Source organism: Nomascus leucogenys, chromosome 13, assembly GCF_006542625.1.
Source record: "Nomascus leucogenys isolate Asia chromosome 13, Asia_NLE_v1, whole genome shotgun sequence".
In the NCBI taxonomy this organism is placed as follows: Eukaryota; Metazoa; Chordata; class Mammalia; order Primates; family Hylobatidae; genus Nomascus; species Nomascus leucogenys.
In genome coordinates, this window is record NC_044393.1 from 77341230 (window position 1) to 77361200 (window position 19971).

The 19971-nt window shown below is 49.7% G+C and overlaps 1 protein-coding gene across 2 annotated transcripts; it reads left to right on the forward strand.

The window, feature by feature from the left end:
• The first annotated feature begins 907 nt into the window (after positions 1–907).
• LEP (leptin) lies at positions 908–14307 on the forward strand. 2 transcript variants are annotated; one of them, XM_003261290.3, is made up of 3 exons: positions 908–930; positions 8328–8499; positions 11065–14307. In XM_003261290.3, exons 2-3 carry the CDS (start codon positions 8356–8358, stop codon positions 11422–11424), a joined length of 504 nt encoding a protein of 167 aa, XP_003261338.1. In that variant the 5' UTR covers positions 908–930; positions 8328–8355; the 3' UTR covers positions 11425–14307. The 2 variants fall into 2 exon arrangements, with proteins under 2 accessions (XP_003261338.1, XP_012367606.1); XM_012512152.1 differs by lacking the exon at positions 908–930 and having other exon boundaries at positions 8348–8499; positions 11068–11557.
• The last annotated feature ends 5664 nt before the right edge of the window (positions 14308–19971 follow it).

A 19971-nucleotide genomic window follows, 5' to 3' on the forward strand; every position in this document is an offset into this window, starting at 1 on the left:
CTGGACCTTAGATTCCTCATCCCTTAAGCCCAAGGATAAAACAAAACAAAACAAACCAACCCATCATGTAAAGCAGGGAACTGCAAACGATACAGGTGAACCATGCCTGCCACCCCACTCACAGGCTATGATGAGGAAAACGTGGCTACATCTGGGACCACCTCCCAACCCCCACTTTGTACATAGGAAATACGGAGTTGAGGATGGAGACCCACAGTGTGTCCAGAGCGTCCCCAAAGGCCACAGTGCCCGCCTGGAGCCCTCCAGAGAGCACACACTCCCTGGGGCGCCAGCCAGAGACAACTCGCCCTGAGGCTTGGAACTCGATTCTCGTGCCAGAGAAGGGGTGGGACTGCAGAACCCCCAACCCCGCAGTCTGGGTCGGGGAGCCTGGCGCACTGCGGGCCGCTCCCTCTAACCCTGGGCTTCCCGGGCGTCCAGGGCCGTCGGGGCCGAGTCCCGATTCGCTCCCACCCCGAAGCCGCGCCAGGGCCAACGAGGGCGCTGCCGGATGCCCCAGCCCGCCCCGCGGAGCCCCTCACAGCCACCGCGGCCCCGGCCGCGCCCCGCGCGGCTCGAAGCACCTTCCGGAGGGGCCGGTCCTTGCGCCATAGTCGCGCCGGAGCCTCTGGCGGGACACCGAGGATTTCTGGCTCCTGCCAGCCACCCCCAAATTTTTTGGAGGTACCCGAGGGTGCGCGCGTGGCTCCTGGCGCGCCGAGGCCTTCCCTCGAGGCCCCGCGAGGCGCACACTGCGGGCCCGGGGCTAGCAGCCGCCCGGCACGTCGCTACCCTGAGGGGCGGGGCGGGAGCTGGCGCTAGGAATGCGCCGGGGCCTGCGGGGCAGTTGCGCAAGTTGTGATCGGGCCGCTATAAGAGGGGCGGGCAGGCATGGAGCCCCGTAGGAATCGCAGCTCCAGCGGTTGCAAGGTAAGGCCCCGGCGCGCTCCTTCCTCCTTCCCTGCTGGTCTTTCTTGGCAGGCCACAGGGCCCCACCCGACCCTGGATCCTGGGGAAACTGAGTCAGGAGGGAGGCAGGGCAGATGGCTTAGTTCTGGACTATGATAGCTTTGTACCGAGTTCTAGCCAGAGAGAAGGCTACCGGGAACTGGGGAGCATTGGATTTGCTGCTGGGCTGTGCCGGTGCCCAGAAGGCAGGACCTTGCAGAACCAGCCAGGTCCCTGGGAGACTGTCAGACCCACCAACCTTGTGGCATTCGCAGAGCTGAGATGCATTGGAAATTGCCTTGGGCACATCCCCAAAGATCAGGGTGTCCCACCCCAGTCTGAAGGAGATAAAGTTGGGGGTAGGAGGGACGCAGATGCAAGTGATCAGTCTCAGTCCTAGACATTGCCTTGCTCTGCGGGTAGGAATTCAGGCTTCATTTTCCAGGGAAGTTCCTGACCTCTGAATGGGAGAGGCTGTGTAAGGCCAATGTCTAGGAGGAAGGCAACGATGAGTAGAGGTGGGGGGAAACACGTGTCAGGAAGACTCAAAATCTTCCAGAGAAATCGTGCAGGGTCTTACCAGATCTGTCCTCATAGCCATGCAAATTGCCCTCTTTGCAATGCACACAATGAGCTGTCTCTGGGGGTCAGAACTGGTTATTAGGGAACTTCTAGCCAGGACTGCTAAATACGCGCTGTTGGCCCAGCAGGCTCACCCATAGCCTTCCTTCAGTCTGGGCTTGGCTTGGATTTCACTGTGGGTGCTGTCGCCTTTACACTCCTGTTTCTATAGTTTAAAGATAGTGGTGCTTTGGGAAAGTGACTCCTTAAATACAGTTAGGTCCAAGTGAGACAAGTGGCCTGGCTGTCATTTCAGAATAGCAGCTTCGAAGAGGTGATTAATTTCTGTTGGAAGGGTGATCTTTGGGGAGGTGGGTGAAGAGCAGAGACTTGGTGGTACCGTTCCAGGAGCACAAGCTCTCTTCCTTCGCAGTGCAGAATGACCTCTGGCAGCCGGAGTTGTGTTTGTTCTGTTGGATTCTGAGGTGGGCCACGGGCAGCTGGAACTGGGAGGTGTTCCCAATCTCTTTCCTATTAGGATTGTCTGCAGAACCAAATATGGAGGCTTCTAGCGACGTGGGTGCTCCTGTTCTAATGCCCTGAGAAACAAGAAGGCCACACTGATCATTTCTATCACTTAGGCAGGGAGACAAGGCAAGAGAGAAACAGTGGATGCTTTTAGGTTCTTTCCTTCCCAAGCAGTTGTGGACATTGGGCTGAAGGGAACATTTCCACGTTGGCTAAAGGAGTGTCCTCCTCATATTTTGTACATTTTATACCCAAAATAACTCTTCTTGGTATTTGGGGAAATATTTTCCTCCCCCTCCATTCCAGGAAATGGCTCCAAGTGCCAAGGACAGAGCCAGGGAAGTTGCAATGAATTCCTGCCCGTCAGCCCCAGGCAGATGCCTTGCGAATCTGAGTGGCCCATGCAGAGCATGGAGGTGGCCGCCATGGAACCTGGGTCAATGTCCCACCCCCGCTTAGATGTCACCAGGGGCGTGGGAGCCAAGGAGAGAAGAGGGGCTCCAGGAAGGTAGAGTCCTTGTGTCTTGTGCATCTGTGAACAGCACTGGTATGATTTAAAGGAAAATTGAGCCAAATTCTCCGGCAGTCAGTTACCCCATCCCCACCGGGGTAGGAGTCTGGCAGCCGCAGCTCCATTCTGGCCAGTCGGCAGAGAGCCTTGAAATTCTTCTTTGTCCACACACTTGTCTCAGAGAAACAGAGAGGTTGTTTCTGCTTAAAAACAACACACTTGGTGTCTGGGCCCACAGACTCCTTTGCACTTATTCCACGTGTGACAGCCGATGTGCCTCGTTGCTTAGCACACAGCATGTTACCGTCTTTCCTGCTCAGTTTGTTAGCTCTCTGGAATGGAATCTATAATCAGTGCCCATACCAACATTTCACTGATATCATAGGAGATTTAGTCTCCATCTGGGTGTACATTACATTTGCTCTGGGGTGCTCCAGGCTGGGGGGTTGCCAAGGAAGAGAAGAGAAACCGCAGAGAAGATGGGAGGGCAGAGCAGGGGTCCCTGAGAAGGGCAGGGGTCCCAGAGTGCCGGAGCAGGAGCCAGGCTCATGAAAGGGGCCATGGGAGAGAGTACCCAGGGACAGCAGTCAAGATGGAGCAGAGCTTAGGAAGCTGAAGGGAATCCTGGCCCACCCGGGTGCTAGAGGGCACATAGGAAAAGCAGGAAGCAGACCAAGGTCCCCAAGAAAGGGAGACCTGGACACTGAAGCATTTTCTGTCTTTATTAAGACAACTCCATAAGAATTCCTGCTGGGCCAAAGTGAATTCTAGGATATGACTTTAAGATGGAAGCAAGTGAACCACTGAGGAGGTAGGTTACCCTAGTTAGCCAATGCAGATCAAGAATGGGAAATCTTTCATTTATTCATGCAACAAATATTTAACGAAGCCCTGCCGTGTTCCAGGCCTGTGATAGATGCTGGAACAGGTACAGGTGTCATTAATTGATCAGGGCAACCTCTCCTTCTGAGTCTTGCTGGAGCTTCAGATGCCCCTCACACAGAGCTCGAGGGAGCCTCAAAAATTGATCAGAGGCCAGGCACCATGGCTCACGCATGTAATCTCAGCACTTTGGGAGGCCAAGGCAGGTGGATCACTGGAGCCCAGGAGTTCCATATCAGCCGGGGCAACATGGCAAAACCCCATCTCTATAAAAAAAACAAAAAACAAAAATTAACTGGATGTGATAGTGCACACCTGTAGTCCCAGCTACTCGGGAGGCTGAGAGGTGGGAGAATTGCTTGAGCCTGGGAAGTTGGGGGTCCGGTGAGCCTTGATCACACCACTGCACTCCAGCCTGAGTGACAGAGCGAGACCCTGACACACACACACACACACACACACACACAAGATTAGAGCTGACACAGGAGTAGAAACCTATCTGTATCTCTGATGAGATCAGATCTTTCTGATGAACATAAAGAATGTAACCCCTGTACTCACACCCTGTCTGCTGGTTACATATGTTAACACGATTTCTCAGATGAGGCTTTTGGTTGCAAATAAGAGAAAATCGCTCATGCTGGCCCTGTGTTTTTCAAATTGTATATTGTGATCAACATTTGAAAAAAGAGCCGAGACTCTCAAGAGTGCATTACCCATGGTAAGGGTGAATTTTACTTCTTGACACTTATTTCTCTTACATGTATCTATCTATGTCTCAAATGAAAAATATATTTAGAAAGTTGAAAGCTATCCAAGTGAGTATAAGAAAAGAGTATCTCACCCTGAAGGCTAAGGACAGGGAGGGCCACCAGTCCTCATGAGGACCCAGGAACCACAAAGAAGGCTAAGAAGGAGCACAGGCAGTGACCATACGCTGGCTCAGTGGTTATGTGGGCTCTGGTCTCTCTCAGCTGTTCCATGCACATGAGGCCAAATGTGGCTACCCTAGAGCTTCTGAGCCCTCAACAGAGATGAACTGGACTCTGCAGCCCCACTCTAAATTCCTAAGAAAGAAGTTGATTGACCCAATCAGGGTCAGGAGAAGGAAGGGAGGAGGAAAGGGAGGAGAGAAGAGCCTCTTGGTCTCTCGCCTACCACTGGCCAGGTAGTTGTAGCCAAGGGGGCTGGAGCGTAAATGCAAACATAGCCACCAAGGGTTGTGTATGTGTGTGTGTGTGTTTCTCTGTGTGAGTGTGTGTGTGTGTGTGTGCGTATGTGTGTCTCTTGGGTAGGTTAGATCTCCCAGGAGGTCCTACTAAACAGACTTAAGCCCCCCAAATTTTAGCTCTCCAGCCTCATACACTCCACCCCTCTACCACATTGAATTTTCCCAAACCAACCATGGCTTTCCTTAACTCCAGAGCTTGGCCTGGAATGCCCTGCTTCCCCTCTTTCCCCTGGGGAATACCTGTCCTTCAGGCCTCAGTTCACATACTGCCTCCCTTGCAAAGCTCTCCTCCCATCCCCAGAGTCCCTCTTCCCCTTTGTTCTTTGGGTTCTATGCTTCTTCCCTCATAACCTCCACCAGGTTGTGTTAAAATGAGTTGTTCAAACTTCTATCTGTTCCACTAGATTCTGAGCAACTTGGAGAACCAAGATCCCTCCCATGGCCCCTTTCATGAGCCTAGCTCCTGCTCCTGCACTCTGGGACCCCTGCCCCACCCAGGTACTAAGACTCAGGTGAACCAAGGAAGACTTAATGCCCACTCTTTTCTGATGCCCATGTTGGCATGTGTTAAGTCGGTTAGCATTAAGTTTGGCTGCATTTAGCAGAGACCCAAAAGAACAGTGGCTTTTAAAAGGCAGAGGACATGTCTCTCACACACACCCAGCACAAGTCCAAGACCAGCATGGCATCTCAGATCCATCAACCTCAGGAACCGAGCTCCTGCAGCTCCCTGCCCTGCAGGTGATAAGGTGAGGTCTTCATCCTCCTGGTTCAAGATGGTGGTAGAATGTTGGCTACCATATTTACAGTCCAGGCATCAGAATGGAGCAAGGGATGAAAAAGGAAGAGATGAAGGCACATGACAGGTTCCTGAGAGCTGGCACAGGACACTTCTGCTTATATTTCACTGGCCAGAATTTAGTCACATGGTCACACCTAGTTGGGAGACTCTGAGAAGTAAAGTATTTATTCTAGATGGCCATATCCCTACCTAAGACTTGGGTTTTCTATGACTGGGGAAGAATGGAAGACAAGATATTGGGAAAGACTAGCAGCCTCTACTAAAAGAGTGATCTGTGTTGGTGTGTGTGTGTGTGTGAGATGTGTGTATGAGCATGTGTGTTATGTGTTGTGTGTTGGTGGGGCAGATTCTTGCGAGCACTTTGCTCTCAGATGGACCTGCTACCAGTTCTCTCTGCAGACCCCCATAGGTTTCCCCTAAACCTGGCCTCTCCTATTAGGCAGCCGTACTCAGCGGCAGCTTCTTAGCTCCATGTTTTCAAGGAACCACAATTTATTTCCAGCATCCACTGAAGCATATTATCAGTGGTGATAGATGGGGCCTTGTAAAATTGTTTTTCCACTTAGGTATTAGAGGGTGGCCATTATTTGAGAGTGACTATGACCACAGTTAATCTGGTAATAAATTCTCATGGATAGGAGGGTGTCATCAACACATGAATCTTAGAAAAGGAGGCAAGCTGATCTTGTGCCACATGGGGAAGACCCAGAGACACCAGGCGCCCTGTTGAGATAGCTCGTGGGAGGCAGTGGGCCAAATGCTTGATTCACAATTGGCTACAGGTAGTGTTGCCCAGCGTTTCAAGCCCTGCCTGGTAATTGTAATAATTTACTCCCCTCAGCCTGCTCTGGACACGCACACCATGGGCAGGGGCTTCACAGGTTCATCTCATTTACCCTTTTGAGCCAGGTGGTGGTGTTAGCTCCATTTTACTGAAAGGAAAGGATGCTTTAAGGAAGCATCTTGCCTGGAGACACAAAGCTAACAAGAGTGGAGCCTGCAGCTGGAGCCGCAGAGCCTAATCACTACACCCGCCCATCTGTGCTAGGGTTTCATGACATCGTATCGGGGATTAGCACTATTTAACTCTGTTGCACGAACATTTGGTGTATTACTCAGGTAACAAGTAGCTAATAGAGGAGGTTTTACTTTTTTAAGACATAAATTTGCCTTTTCCCAAATTACTTGGTACATAGTACTTTCCATGTTTGAAGTTGAGATGTGGGTACAATACCATAGCTTCATTCCAGAGCAGGGTATTTGTTTCCAAATGCCATGTTCCTAGCAGCTGCCCTTGACTGGGAATTGGGGTGTGATTTGGGCTTTTCCTTAAATCCTTGAGGGGCTGGAGGGGTGGGTGGCTCGCACTCCTGCTTCCTGGATCTAAATCCTGACTCTGTCAGGGACCTGTTTGACTTTGGGCAAGTTGACTCCTCTTCCTGAGCCCCATATTTTTCTCTTCTGTAAAATTCAGATTAAAAAAACATGGCTTTGATCAAACATTATAAATAATATATAGACAGACTGCTTGTTTTTATTGTATTGCCAGAAATGAATCCTACTAATATTGCCATCTATGGACAGAAAATATATTACCTGTTTTTCATCAAGACCCAGACGAGGAAGAACACGAAAAGCGGAGATTAATTTTACTGCCATCTCCAGAACCTTCATCCTAATATTTACTTACATTTTATTATTATTTCAGGCTCATGCACATACACTTAGCATGGATCATTGGCCACAGACTCGCATACATTTAACTTTATTACCTTTTGCCTCATGTATCTCATTAAAACTTTGCTGCTTAATCAAGGATCTGCATATTATTTTAATTTTAGAATTCACAGTTCCAAAACTTTGAAAGTTTCAAGCGTTCTGGGTGAATGTGTTATGCTCTCTCCTGCCGCCATGTCTTTATACCCCCTGATTTCTCAGCCACTGTGGCAACCACTTTCTAGTCTTAGTAGCCCATATTCAGTCCAATCCCCAGCTCAGGAGACACTTCTTCCGGGGAGCCCCCTATGCGCTCTGGTGGTATCTTGTACCTGCCCTTTTTGCAAAGCTCTTTCCTCCTGGCTTAGAGTGGCCCATTGACCTGTTTGTTTCTCCTATTAAACTGTAAGGCACTCGAGGGAAGAGAGCATCTGTTGTTCACCATTGCATCCTCGGTGCTGAGCACTGCGTCTGACATATTATTTAGAAGGTCAGTAAGTGCTAGTGGGATTCAGGCTCCCAGTGGGTGGGAGAGAAAGGAAGTAAGGAAGCAAGTGGTAAAGGCCCTCACAGAGTATCAGCAGGCGGGTGTGAGGGAGAAATGCAGAGGACAGGTGAGTAGCATAATCGCTAATGATAGGGTAATGATAGAGCACATTTCACAACACCTTTAAGCCCTTTCACATGCATTAGATAATTTGATCCTCATAAAAGCCTAGAGATAGATCTATTACAGGGATGAAGGTGGAGTATTTTGTGGTTATGTGACATGCTTAAAATTACGCAGTGAGTAAATGACTGGGTTCAAACCAGACCTTGAAAGTCCGTTATTTTTCCCTTGAGCACGCAATGAAGTCTAGAATCATCCCTACCATGTCCATTTGATCACACCCTGGCCTCACAGCCCTGTGGTCTACAGGATACCTCATGGTGGTTTTATTGACCAGACAATAATCCTCTTCCTAAGGGGATGCATTTCATTAATACATATGTAGATCATGAATTGTCTTTGACTTTGAGGGGATGGTAGCCAGGGCAGAAAGCAAAGCTGATTTTCATCCCCATCCGGTAATGTGGTTGGTAATGTGGCAGATGGGTGTATTCTGAGATACCCGCTCCTTGCAATGTGTGGTTCCTTCTGTTTTCAGGCCCAAGAAGCACATCCTGGGAAGGAAAATGCATTGGGGAACGCTGTGTGGATTATTGTGGCTTTGGCCCTATCTTTTCTACGTCCAAGCTGTGCCCATCCAAAAAGTCCAAGATGACACCAAAACCCTCATCAAGACAATTGTCACCAGGATCAATGACATTTCACACATGGTAAGGAGAGTATGTGGGGACGAAGCAGAACTGCAGCCAGCCCAGCACTGGCTCCTAGTGGGACTGGACCCAGATAGTCCAAGAAACATTTATTGAATGCCTCCTGAATGCCAGGCACCTACTGGAAGCTGAGAAGGATTTGAAAGCACAGGGCTCCACTCTTTCTGGTTGTTTCTTTTGGCCCCTCTGCCTGCTGGGATTCCAAGGGTGGGTGGTTCTAATCTAAACCACTCCAAGAACATTTGATTTTGCTACATGTTTCCATTTAAAAATCATAGGATTTGGGCTGGGTGTGGTGGTTTGTACCTGTCATCCCAGCACTTTGGGAGGCCAAAGCAGGAGGATCACTGGAGCCCAAGAGTTCGAGACCAGCCTGGGCAGCATAGGGAGACCCCATCTCTACAAAAATAATAAAAAATGTTAGCTGGGCATGGTGGTGTGTACCTGTAGTCCCAACTAGGGGAGGCTGATATGGAAGGATCACCGGAGCCTGGGAGGTTGAGGCTGCAGTGGGCCCTGATCATGCCACCGTGCTCCAGCCTGGGTGACAGAGTGAGACCCCGTCTCAAAATAAATAAATAAATAAAAGTCATAGGATTTGATCAGGCACGATGGGTCACATCTGTAAGCCCATTGCTTTAGGAGGCCAAGGCAGGAGGATCAGTTGAGGCCAGGAGTTCAAGACCAGCCTGGGCAACATGGCAAGACCTCTCTCTCTAACTTTAAAAAAAAAAAAATTAAAAATAAGAAAAAAATCATGGGATTCTCTGATATCATGAGGCCTCACGTGCTTATTTTCAACCTACCAAGGGGAAACCCAGGCCTCAGAGATTAGCTGAGCCACATGGAGGCACAGCCACTGTCTCTTTCCTTCCTGTCCCCTCTGTCCCCACCTTCTGCACTCACCTTCCTCCCTGACTTCACTTCGTTGAATCTTAGTGCCTATGACCAGAGGGAACCATGAAGTTCCTTGTGTCCCATTGGCAGGTGCAAGACCCCAGCAACATCTCCTCAGGGCCTCTATCCCATCTCTACATGTGCTTGTCATTAGGGTTCTTGTAGTTCCAGCTGATCTCTGGCCCTGCCTCTCAAAGATACCCAAAAGAGCAAGTCTACCCTTTTTCACATTCAACCCTCTACTGATTTGCAAATAGCAGTCAGTGCCGACCCTGGTCTTTTCTCTGGGGTCCAGCAGGCCTAGACCTTCAGCCATTTTCCTGATGAGGTCTGTATTTGAAATTAGGAAGATTAAGTTTGAATCTTCACACTTCCGATGTCTGCGAGATCTTCAGCAAGTTCCTTAATGTCTTTAAGCCTTGCTTTCATCATCTGGATAATGGGGATATCACACTATTCACGAGGTTGTTATGAGGCCTAAATTAGCTAAAGCAAGTGAATCCTTGTTACCCCCTGCATGGAGCTCTCTGGAGACTTCCACATCTCCTGGTCATTGTGGGTGTTTCATGGTGGTCTTGGGCAGTTAGGGAGAAGTTAGGTGTCCAGAAGCAAAGATGGCTCAGAACTAGATAGAGTCTTGGGCATTTTATAGATAAAAAACTCTTGTCTCCTTTAAAAATAATAAAAAATATTAGCTGGGCATATTAGCCACTCAGCAAGACTGCATGTGATAGACCCCGAGTGCCCCACCTTAGGTGGTGTCAATATACGATATCACAGGAGCCCCGGGTGGTAACCACGGAGGTGTCAGCCTCAGTGCTGTAGGCAGATGGATGGGGAGAGCCCTCCCGGAACTGGAGTCACTGGAGCAGGGTTGGGGGGCCTCACTGAGGGTACGGCCTTGATCTCTAAGGAGGAGGGACTGCCTGGAAAAGCTGACTGGGAGGGAGGACTCGGCTGGGGGTAGAAGGGACTAAGGAAGGCTGGGGGTGGGGGTGCTTATGGAGGACCTCAGATGCCTAGGGAACAGACTCCACTAAATAAAACATAGGAAACCATGGCTGGTTCTTCAGCAAAGGCCATGTAGAGAAAGGAATGATTGGCTGGGTGTGGTGGCTCAAGCCTGTAATCCCAGCACTTTGGGAGACCGAGGCGGGTGGATCACAAGGTCAGGAGATCGAGCCCATCCTGGCTAACACGGTGAAACCCCGTCTCTACTAAAAAACAAAAAATTAGCCAGGTGTGGTGGCGGGCGCCTGTAGTTCCAGCTACTCAGGAAGCTGAGGCAGGAGAATGGTGTAAACCCAGGAGGCGGAGCTTGCAGTGAGCCGAGATCGTGCCACTGCACTCCAGCCTGGGCGACAGAGCAAGACTCCGTCTCAAAAAAAAAAAAAAAAAAAAAAAGAGAGAAAGAAAGGAATGACCTAGGAAAGTTGGTCTGAAAGTGGAGGGAAGGATGGTGTGGGAAGAGCAGGAATCTCGGAGACCAGCTTAGAGGCTTGGCAGTCACCTGGGTGCAGGATACAAGGGCCTGAGCCAAAGTGGTGAGGGAGGGTGGAAGGAGGCAGCCCAGAGAATGACCCTCCATGCCCACAGGGAAGGCAGAGGGCTCTGAGAGCGATTCCTCCCATGTGCTGAGCACTTGTTCTCCCTCTTCCTCCTGCATAGCAGTCAGTCTCCTCCAAACAGAAGGTCACCGGTTTGGACTTCATTCCTGGGCTCCACCCCGTCCTGACATTATCCAAGATGGACCAGATACTGGCAGTCTACCAACAGATCCTCACCAGTCTGCCTTCCAGAAATGTGATCCAAATATCCAATGACCTGGAGAACCTCCGGGACCTTCTTCACGTGCTGGCCTTCTCTAAGAGCTGCCACTTGCCCTGGGCCAGTGGCATGGAGACCTTGGCCAGCCTGGGGGGTGTCCTGGAAGCTTCAGGCTACTCCATGGAGGTGGTGGCCCTGAGCAGGCTGCAGGGGTCTCTGCAGGACATGCTGTGGCAGCTGGACCTCAGCCCTGGGTGCTGAGGCCTTGAAGGTCACTCTTCCTGCAAGGACTACTTTAAGGGAAGGAACTCTGGCTTCCAGGTATCTCCAGGATTGAAGAGCATTGCATGGACACCCCTTATCCAGGACTCTGTCAATTTCCCTAACTCCTCTAAGCCACCCTTCCAAAGGCATAAGACCCTAACCTTCCTTTTGCTTGAAACCAAAGATATATACACAGGATCCTATTCTCACCAGGAAGGGGGTCCACCCAGCAAAGAGTGGGCTGCATCTGGGATTCCCACCAAGGTCTTCCGCCATCAACAAGAGTTGTCTTGTCCCCTCTTGGCCCATCTCCCCCTCACTGAATGCTTCAGTGTGACCAGGGGTGATTTCAGAGAGGGCAGAGGGGTGGGCAGAGCCTTTGGATGACCAGAACAAGGTTCCCTCTGAGAATTCCAAGGAGTTCCATGAAGATCACATCCACACACAGCAGGAACTCCCAGCAACACAAGCTGGAAGCACATGTTTATTTATTCTGTATTTTATTCTGGATGGATTTGAAGCAAAGCATCAGCTTCTCCAGGTTCTTTGGGGTCAGCCAGGGCCAGGGGTCCCCCTGGAGTGCAGTTTCCAATCCCATAGATGGGTCTGGCTGAGGTGAACCTATTCTGAGTGACTCAAGGGTTGGGTTCATCTGAACAAGGGCTGGCAAAGGTGGCTCTCCAGTTAGTTCTCTCGTAACTGGTTTCATTTCTACTGTGACTGATGTTAAATCACAGTGTTTGCAATGTTATTGCCCTGAGTGGATCTCCAAGGACCAGGTTATTTTAAAAAGATTTGTTTTGTCAAGTGTCATATGTAGGTGTCTGCACCCAGGGGTGGGGAATGTTTGGGCAGAAGGGAGAAGGATCTAGATTGTGTTTTCTGAATAACATTTGTGTGGTGGGTTCTTTGGAAGGAGTGAGATCATTTTCTCATCTTCTGCAATTGCTTAGGATGTTTTTCATGAAAATAGTTCTTTCAGGGGGGTTGTGAGGCCTGGCCAGGCACCCCTGGAGAGAAGTTTCTGGCCCTGGCTGACCCCAAAGAGCCTGGAGAAGCTGATGCTTTGCTTCAGATCTATCCAGAATAAAATGCAAAGGGCTGAAAGCCATTTGTTGGGGCAGTGGTAAGCTCTGGCTTTCTCCGACCACTAGGGAGTGGTCTTTCCTGTCATGGAGTGACGGTCCCACACTGGAGACTGCGATCTTCAGAGCAGGGGTCCTTGGTGTGACCCTCTGAATGGTCCAGGGTTGATCCCATTCTGGGTTTATTACATGACAGTGTTCCTATTTGGGGCTTGCATGCCAAATTGTAGTTCTTGTCTGATTGGCTCACCCAAGCAAGGCCAAAATTACCAAAAATCGTGGGGGGTTTTACTCCAGTGGTAAAGAAAACTCCTTTAGCAGGTGGTCCTGAGACCTGACAAGCACCGCTAGGTGAGTGCCAGGACCCCCCAGGCCAGGCCACCAGGATGGCCCTTCCCACTGGGGGTCACATTCAGGAAGATGAGCGAGGAGGTTTGGGGTTTGCCGCCATCCTACTGCTGTGGTTTTGCCATCACACAGTGGGTGGTGGATCTGTCCAAGGAAACTTGAATCAAAGCAGTTAACTTTAAGACTGGGCACCTGCTTCATGCTCAGCCCTGACTGGTGCTATAGGCTGGGAAGCTCACCCAATAAACATTAAGATTGAGGCCTGCCCTCAGGGATCTTGCATTCCCAGTGGTCAAACCGCACTCACCCATGTGCCAAGGTGGGGGATTTACAACAGCAGCTGAACAGCCAAATGCATGGTGCAGTTGACAGCAGGTGGGAAATGGTATGAGCTGAGGGGGGCCGTGCCCGGGGGCCCACATGGAACCCTGCTTGCACTTTGTAACATGTTTACTTTTCAGGACATCTTAGCATCTATTATAGCCACATCCCTTTGAAACAAGATAACTGAGAATTTAAAAATAAGAAAGTACCTAAGACCATAACAGCCAACAGATGGCAGGACCAGGACTTTAGCCCAGGTCCTCTGATCCCCAGAGCATTACGTGAGCCAGGTAATGAGGGACTGGAACCAGGGAGACCGAGTGCTTTCTGGAAAAGAGGAGTTTCGAGGTAGAGTTTGAAGGAGGTGAGGGATGCGAATTGCCTGCAGAGAGAAGGCTGTTTTGTTGGCAGGTTTGGTGTGTGGAGATGCAGAGGTGAAGGTGTGAGCAGTGAGTTACAGCGAGAGGAAGAGAAAGAAGAGACGGGAGGGAAAGGGCCATGTTGAAGGGACCTTGAAGGGTAAAGAAGTTTGATATTAAAGGAGTTAAAAGTAGCAAGTTCTAGAGAAGAGGCTGGTGCTGTGGCCAGGGTGAGAGCTGCTCTGGAAAACGTGGCCCAGATCATCACAACCACCTAATCAGGCGGAGGTGTCTTAAGCCTTTTGCTCACAAAACCTGGCACAATGGCTAATTCCCAGAGTGTGAAACTTCCTAAGTATAAATGGTTGTCTGTTTTTGTAACTTAAAAAAGAAAAAGTTTGGCCGGGCGCAGTGGCTCACGCCTGTAATCCCAGCACTTTGGGAGGCCAAGGTAGGGGGATCACAAGGTCACTAGATGGCGAGCATCCTGGCCGACATGGTGAAACCCCGTCTCTACTAAAAATACAAAAATTAGCTGAGCGTGGTGGCGGGCGCCTGTAGTCCCAGCCACTCGGGAAGCTGAGACAGGAGAATCACTTAAACCCGGGAGGCAGAGATTACAGTGACCCGAGATCGCACCACTGCACTCCAGCCTGGTGACAGAGCGAGATTCCGTCTAAAAAAAAAAAAAAAAAAAAAAAAAAAAAAAAAAAAAAAAAAAGTTTGTTTTTAAAAATATCTAAATAAAATAACTTTGCCCCCTGCTCTCTGTTTCCTGTCGCCGTTCTTGGAGGGGCTTTGGGAGAGCTGTTTGTGTGTGACAGGGCAAGGCCTGGCTGGCCCCCATCCATCACTGGGGTCAGCTCCGCCCCAGGCTTGGCCACAGCCAGCCGCCAGTTATTCAGGCAAAAGGATTACCCTGTAAAGAAAACAGAGCTGGGTTTGGACGCTGAGAGGACTGGGAAACAGGTTGCAGGGAGGCGCAGGAAGCACACACCAAGACCCAGAGAGAGGCCTCTATGCCATCCCAAGGAATGAGGACAAAGAGAGGGGTCCTCGGGACGAAGGGATCCACTTCGGAGAGGCCCCTTAACACGGGACAGAGCAAGGACATCCACTGGGATGGAAGAAGGACAGGATCCACAGGGAAAGAGGGATGAGGGGAATGAAGAGAGAAGAAATAAAGAGTTCAGCATCACCTTATGATGCAACTAATTTGGCACAATGCACCCCTCCATTCTGATTTGGTGGCCAGAAGAATTGAGATTCTTGGGCCGGGCACAATGGCTCATGCTTATAATCCAGCACTTTGGGAGGTCAAGGCGGGCGGATCACTTGAGGCCAAGGGTTCGAGACAAGCCTGGCCAGCATAGCAAAATCCCATCTCTACTGAAAACATATAAAGTAGCCAGGCATGGTGGCACGTGCCTGTAATCCCAGCTACTTGGGAGGCTGAGGCAGGAGAATTGCTTGAACTTGGGAGGCAGAGGTGGCAGTGAACCGAGATCACGCCACTGCACTCCAGCCTGGGTGACAAGTGAGACTCTATCTCAAAAAAAAAAAAAAAAATTGAGATTCTTGAGATTCTTGGATAACAAGCCCATTATTTAACATGTAAGCAAATTCTTCAAAAAGCTTAAAACATACCTATAAAAGGTTAGACTCCTTATTAGTATTCCGCTTAATCTTAATTTGTTCAACAAACCATTCTGAGTTCAAATAGAGGTCCAAATCAACTGTATAAAAGGTAACTTTGAGATAATGAAGAAAATTTAAATGTGGGCTGTTTTCTTTCTTTCTTTTTTTTAAACTTTTTTGCCAGTGACACAACTTCAGAAGGTCCTGAGAACATGTGTCCCAATTTCATTTCAGATGCTGATAAGAAATTCTAGTTAATTTTACTAGGTATAATGATGGCATGGTGGGGTAGTTATTCTTCAGTGCTTCCTTATGCATTCGTGATAGATGCAAACAGAAGTTTAGGGTGAAATAGCACAATGTCTGGGATTAACCTTAAAAAACTTCAGCAAAACAATTTAATATATCTTATAATTTTTTATAAATATTATATAAACTATATATATAACTATATCTATATCTATATATATATCAACAAGATCAGCAAAATGTTGAGAATTGCTAAAGCTAAGTGACAGATACATGGGAGTCCATTATACCAGACCCTTTCCTTTTGGGTGAAATTTCCAGAAGAAATACTTTTTGGAAATGTCCAGTTCATCCTGGCCCGTCCCCTGCCTGGGCAATGTTGCATTCCTGGGAAGAAAGGAGGGGAGGTGGGGAGAGAAGAGGGAAAAGGAGAATGTGACGTGGAGCTGAGCTGTATTTAAAGTGCACATTTGATTTCACTGCCTGGCAGATGTCCCGGGGCCTTGGGGGGACGGCAGACTGTCAGTGCGAGTGTGAAACAGTGAACTAAGACAGGGATTTAGCAAATCAAACAAGGAAGGAATGGTAAGAACCAGCTGCAAGGGGCAGGGAGAGGCAAGTCCTGAAGCTCACAGGAAAAAGCCAAAGCAGCAGACATCAGGGCCTCAAGCTCTGCCCCAGTCCTGCTGGGCCTCACGTGTCTCACAGAAGCCAACTCCCCCCACCCAAGGGGGCATCGTGGTATTCCTGCTGTGGAGCTGTCCCTCCATATTAAATAATACTGTGTAGAGAGAGAAGCCTTTAGACCATTCGTAACCGTGCAATGGGTTCACCTTGCCTGCTGCCTAGACAGAACCGATTTATCAAGACAGGGGAATTCCAATAAAGAGTAATTCATGCAGAGCAGGCTAGTTTTACTGTTATTCTAATCAGTCTCCCCGGACCAGGGGGTTTTAATGATAATTTTGCGGGTAAGGGCTTTGGAAGTGGGGAGTGCTGATTGGTCAGGTTGGAGATAGAATCACCCCGGTCAAGTTAGTTTTTCTTAATGTCTTCTGTTCCTGGGTGCGATGGCAGAACTGGTTGGGCCAGATTACTGGTCTGGGTGGGGTCAGCTTATCTATCTATGGAGTGTAGGCTCTGCACAATATCTCAAGCACTGATCTTAGATTTTACAACAGTGCTGTTACCCCCAGGAGAAATTTGGGGAGGTTCAGACTCTTGGAGCCAGGAGCTGCATGACCCCTAAATTGTAATTATGCATGACCCCTAAATTGTAATTTACCCAGGAGCTACATGACCCCTAAATTGTACATTGTAAGCCTCAGAAACGAGGCTCCTATTTCTCCCTTCACAACCTTGATCCAGCAGCAGCCTGTGGCCAGCTCATCCCAGCTCTTCCCTTGCTTACTTAGAGCCCTTCCAGGGCCAGGGGCAGATCACTACTCACATCCTACCCCACCCACCCCAGACAGAATCCTCCTGAGTCCAGGAGATTCCGAGAGTGCAGAAGGAACCACCAAGGGGCCTGTTCAGAGGCCTGCCAGCCTTCCCTCTGGGGTTTCCCTTCAGCCAGCCTAAACTGGGCCCTCCAGCGCCAGAGGCTTCCAGACACAGACAGACCCTCCCTGCAGAAGGTTGGTGTTCCATCTGGGGCAAATGTCCCCAGTCACACCTCAGAAAAGCACCCCTGCCCCACCCTTTTCATGCCTTAATTTCTGAGGAAACGCCAACCGTCACAGCTTCACGCTTTCTGTGTAGAAAATGTGTGCATTTCTCTGAGGGAGAGCCGTAGGCGCTGTGCCAGCCATATGGAGCAGAGCCTCCCCAACGCAGGCCCGAAACAATCACAGAAGTGGGGGCTCCCTTCCTCTCATGGGCTTGGACTTTGCCTCTGACCCAAAATCTGGAGCCGGTCTGCACAGCCCAGCAATGATCTGGGGCTCATGGAAACAGTCTAGGAACCCCCTCCATACTTCAGGATGGAACAATTGAGGGTCCTGCCCAGCCTCAGGGGAGCATGTCAATTTAAATGGATGATGGAACTGAGGCTTAGAAGCCTCACAAGACCTGCCCCCAAACAACTCGCATCTGAGGATTAGAACCTGACTTGCAATGCCCAGGTGACATAGGTATACATGTAGAAATACAAAGACAGAGATTGATGGATATTTCTTTACTTGCCCCATCTGTGTCCCAAACACATACACACAGAGATTTCCAGCCGTCTTCTGCTTGCCCACCCATCCCCACCTCTTCCCCCAGAGGGACATCCATTAGGAAATGCACTTGCAGGTCATGTCACTGTCCTAATGTTGTTTTTTATTTGTTCTTATTGTGCTTTTTTTTTTGGTTTAGCGATGGAGTCTCACTGTCGCCCAGACTGGAGTGCAGTGGTGCCATCATAGCTCACTGCAGCCTCAAACTCCTGGGCTCAAGTGATCCTCCCACCTCAGACTCCTGAATGGATGGAACTACAGGAACATGCCACCATGCCTGGCTAAGTTTTTTTTTTTTTAGAGGTGGGGTCTTGCTATGTTGCCCAGGCTGGTCTTAAACCCCTGGCCTTAAGTGATCCTCCCATTTCACCCTCCCAAAGTGCTGGGAAGTGTCCTAAAGTTGAGCAGCTTACAGCCTGGGTTGACTGTACACACACACACACACACACACACACATATGCACACACACACACAGAGCTGGCTCTAGGGCTCACCCACAGGTCTGCCCACCTTCCCCACCAGCACTGCTGGAAGCCCCCTCCATTAGTCTCCTGTCCTGCTCCTTCTCTGAGATGAAGAGCTCTTTAAATCATGGTCATTGTGGCTGGGCACGGTGGCTCACAAATGTAATCCCAGCACTTTGGGAAGGCAAGGTGGGTGGATGACCTGAGGTCAGGAGTTTGAGACCAGCCTGGCCAAATGGCAAAACCTTGTCTCTATTAAAAATACAAAAATTAGCCAAGAGTGGTGGCGCATACCTGTAATCCCAGCTACTTGAGAGGCTGAGGCAGGAGAATCACTTGAATCTGGGAGGCAGAGGTTATAGGGAGCCAAGATCTTGCCACTGCACTCCAGCCTGGGTGACACAGGGAGACTCCATCTCAAAAAAAAAAAAAAAATCATAGTCATTGTTTTCCTTTTCCTCACCCCATCCACTCTTCTTCATTTTCGTATATTTTACTTGTACATTTGTTTATTAATTAATATCTACCCCAATAAGAGTGTAGGCTCTGCCAGGCGCAGTGGCTCACTCCTGTAATCCCAGCAATTTGGGAGGCCGAGGCAGGTGGATCACCTGAGGTCAGGAGTTCGGAACCAGCATGGCCAACATGGTGAAACCCCGTATCTACTAAAAATACAAAAAATTAGCCGGGCATGATGGTGGATGCCTGTAATCCCAGCTGCTCGGGAGGATGAGGCAGAAGAATCGCTTGAACCTGGGAGGCAGAGGTTGCCGTGAGCCGAGATTGCGCCATTGCACTCCAGCCTGGGCAACAAGAGCGAAACTCCATCTCAAAAAAAAAAAAAAAAAGAGAATGTAGGCTCCCAGCAGGCAGGGATTGCCTTTTGGTCTGTTTTGTTTCCCGCTAGATCCCCAGCATCTAGGCTAGATCCTGGCACAGAGTAGGTACAACCTGTTGGCCGAATGGGTCTCTAACCTCAAGAGCTGACGCCCTATGTCCCCTTTGCATTTGGGTACAAAGAAGCAGCATGAGGGGAGGTGGAATGCTCAGCAGTCTGTCCACTTAGAGGATTCCAAGCCAGACATGGTTGCCAAAGTCTTGTCATGTGGACAAGACTGGAGGGAGATTGGGGATCAACAGGTAGAATGTGGCAGAAGGCAAGCTTTGGCTTAGTCTTACCATTAGAACTACTCTCCGATAGAAGGGCTAGCTGGGGCAGGCTGTGGGCAGATTGCTGTGGCAATGGCGCCCAGGTGTGACTCCTGCCTTCTGGTGTCCACCCCCGAGGCAGGCTCCCCACAACACTGACACTGGGCTTGGCCATATGACCTGCTTGCCACAGTGAGACAACAGCAAACAAGACACAAGCGAAGGTTGGAAAAGTGCTTGCCCATGGGGGCTTGTCCTCTCTCACTGCAGGGAAGTCTCCAGCCACTATGCGAAGGAGCCCAGATTAGCCTCCAAGAGGATAAGCGGCCCTGTGGAGAGGGGCCCCAGCCCCAGCCATCCCAGCTGTATTAGTTGGTCTTTTTTTTTTTTTTTTTCCTATATTTTCTGATGCTGTGACATCTTGGGACCTCACTGAATTGCAGGGACTGATCCTCCCAGGGTTAGCTAATTCCCAGAGATAGCAAAGAGCTCAAGGGGTGCATACCTTTCAAATGCAAACCAACCAATCTAGAGCCCACACCCCACCACCTCCTCTATTGGGCTGTCGCACTCAGAGCCACTATCCCCTGCCCTAATCTTCCCAGGGCCAGGTACCAGACAACTAGAGCCAGCCCCCATGCTCCAGAGCCCACTGAAATTACTCAAACTAGCCAATCCTAAACTTGCTTACCCTCACTTGCCTTGCTTT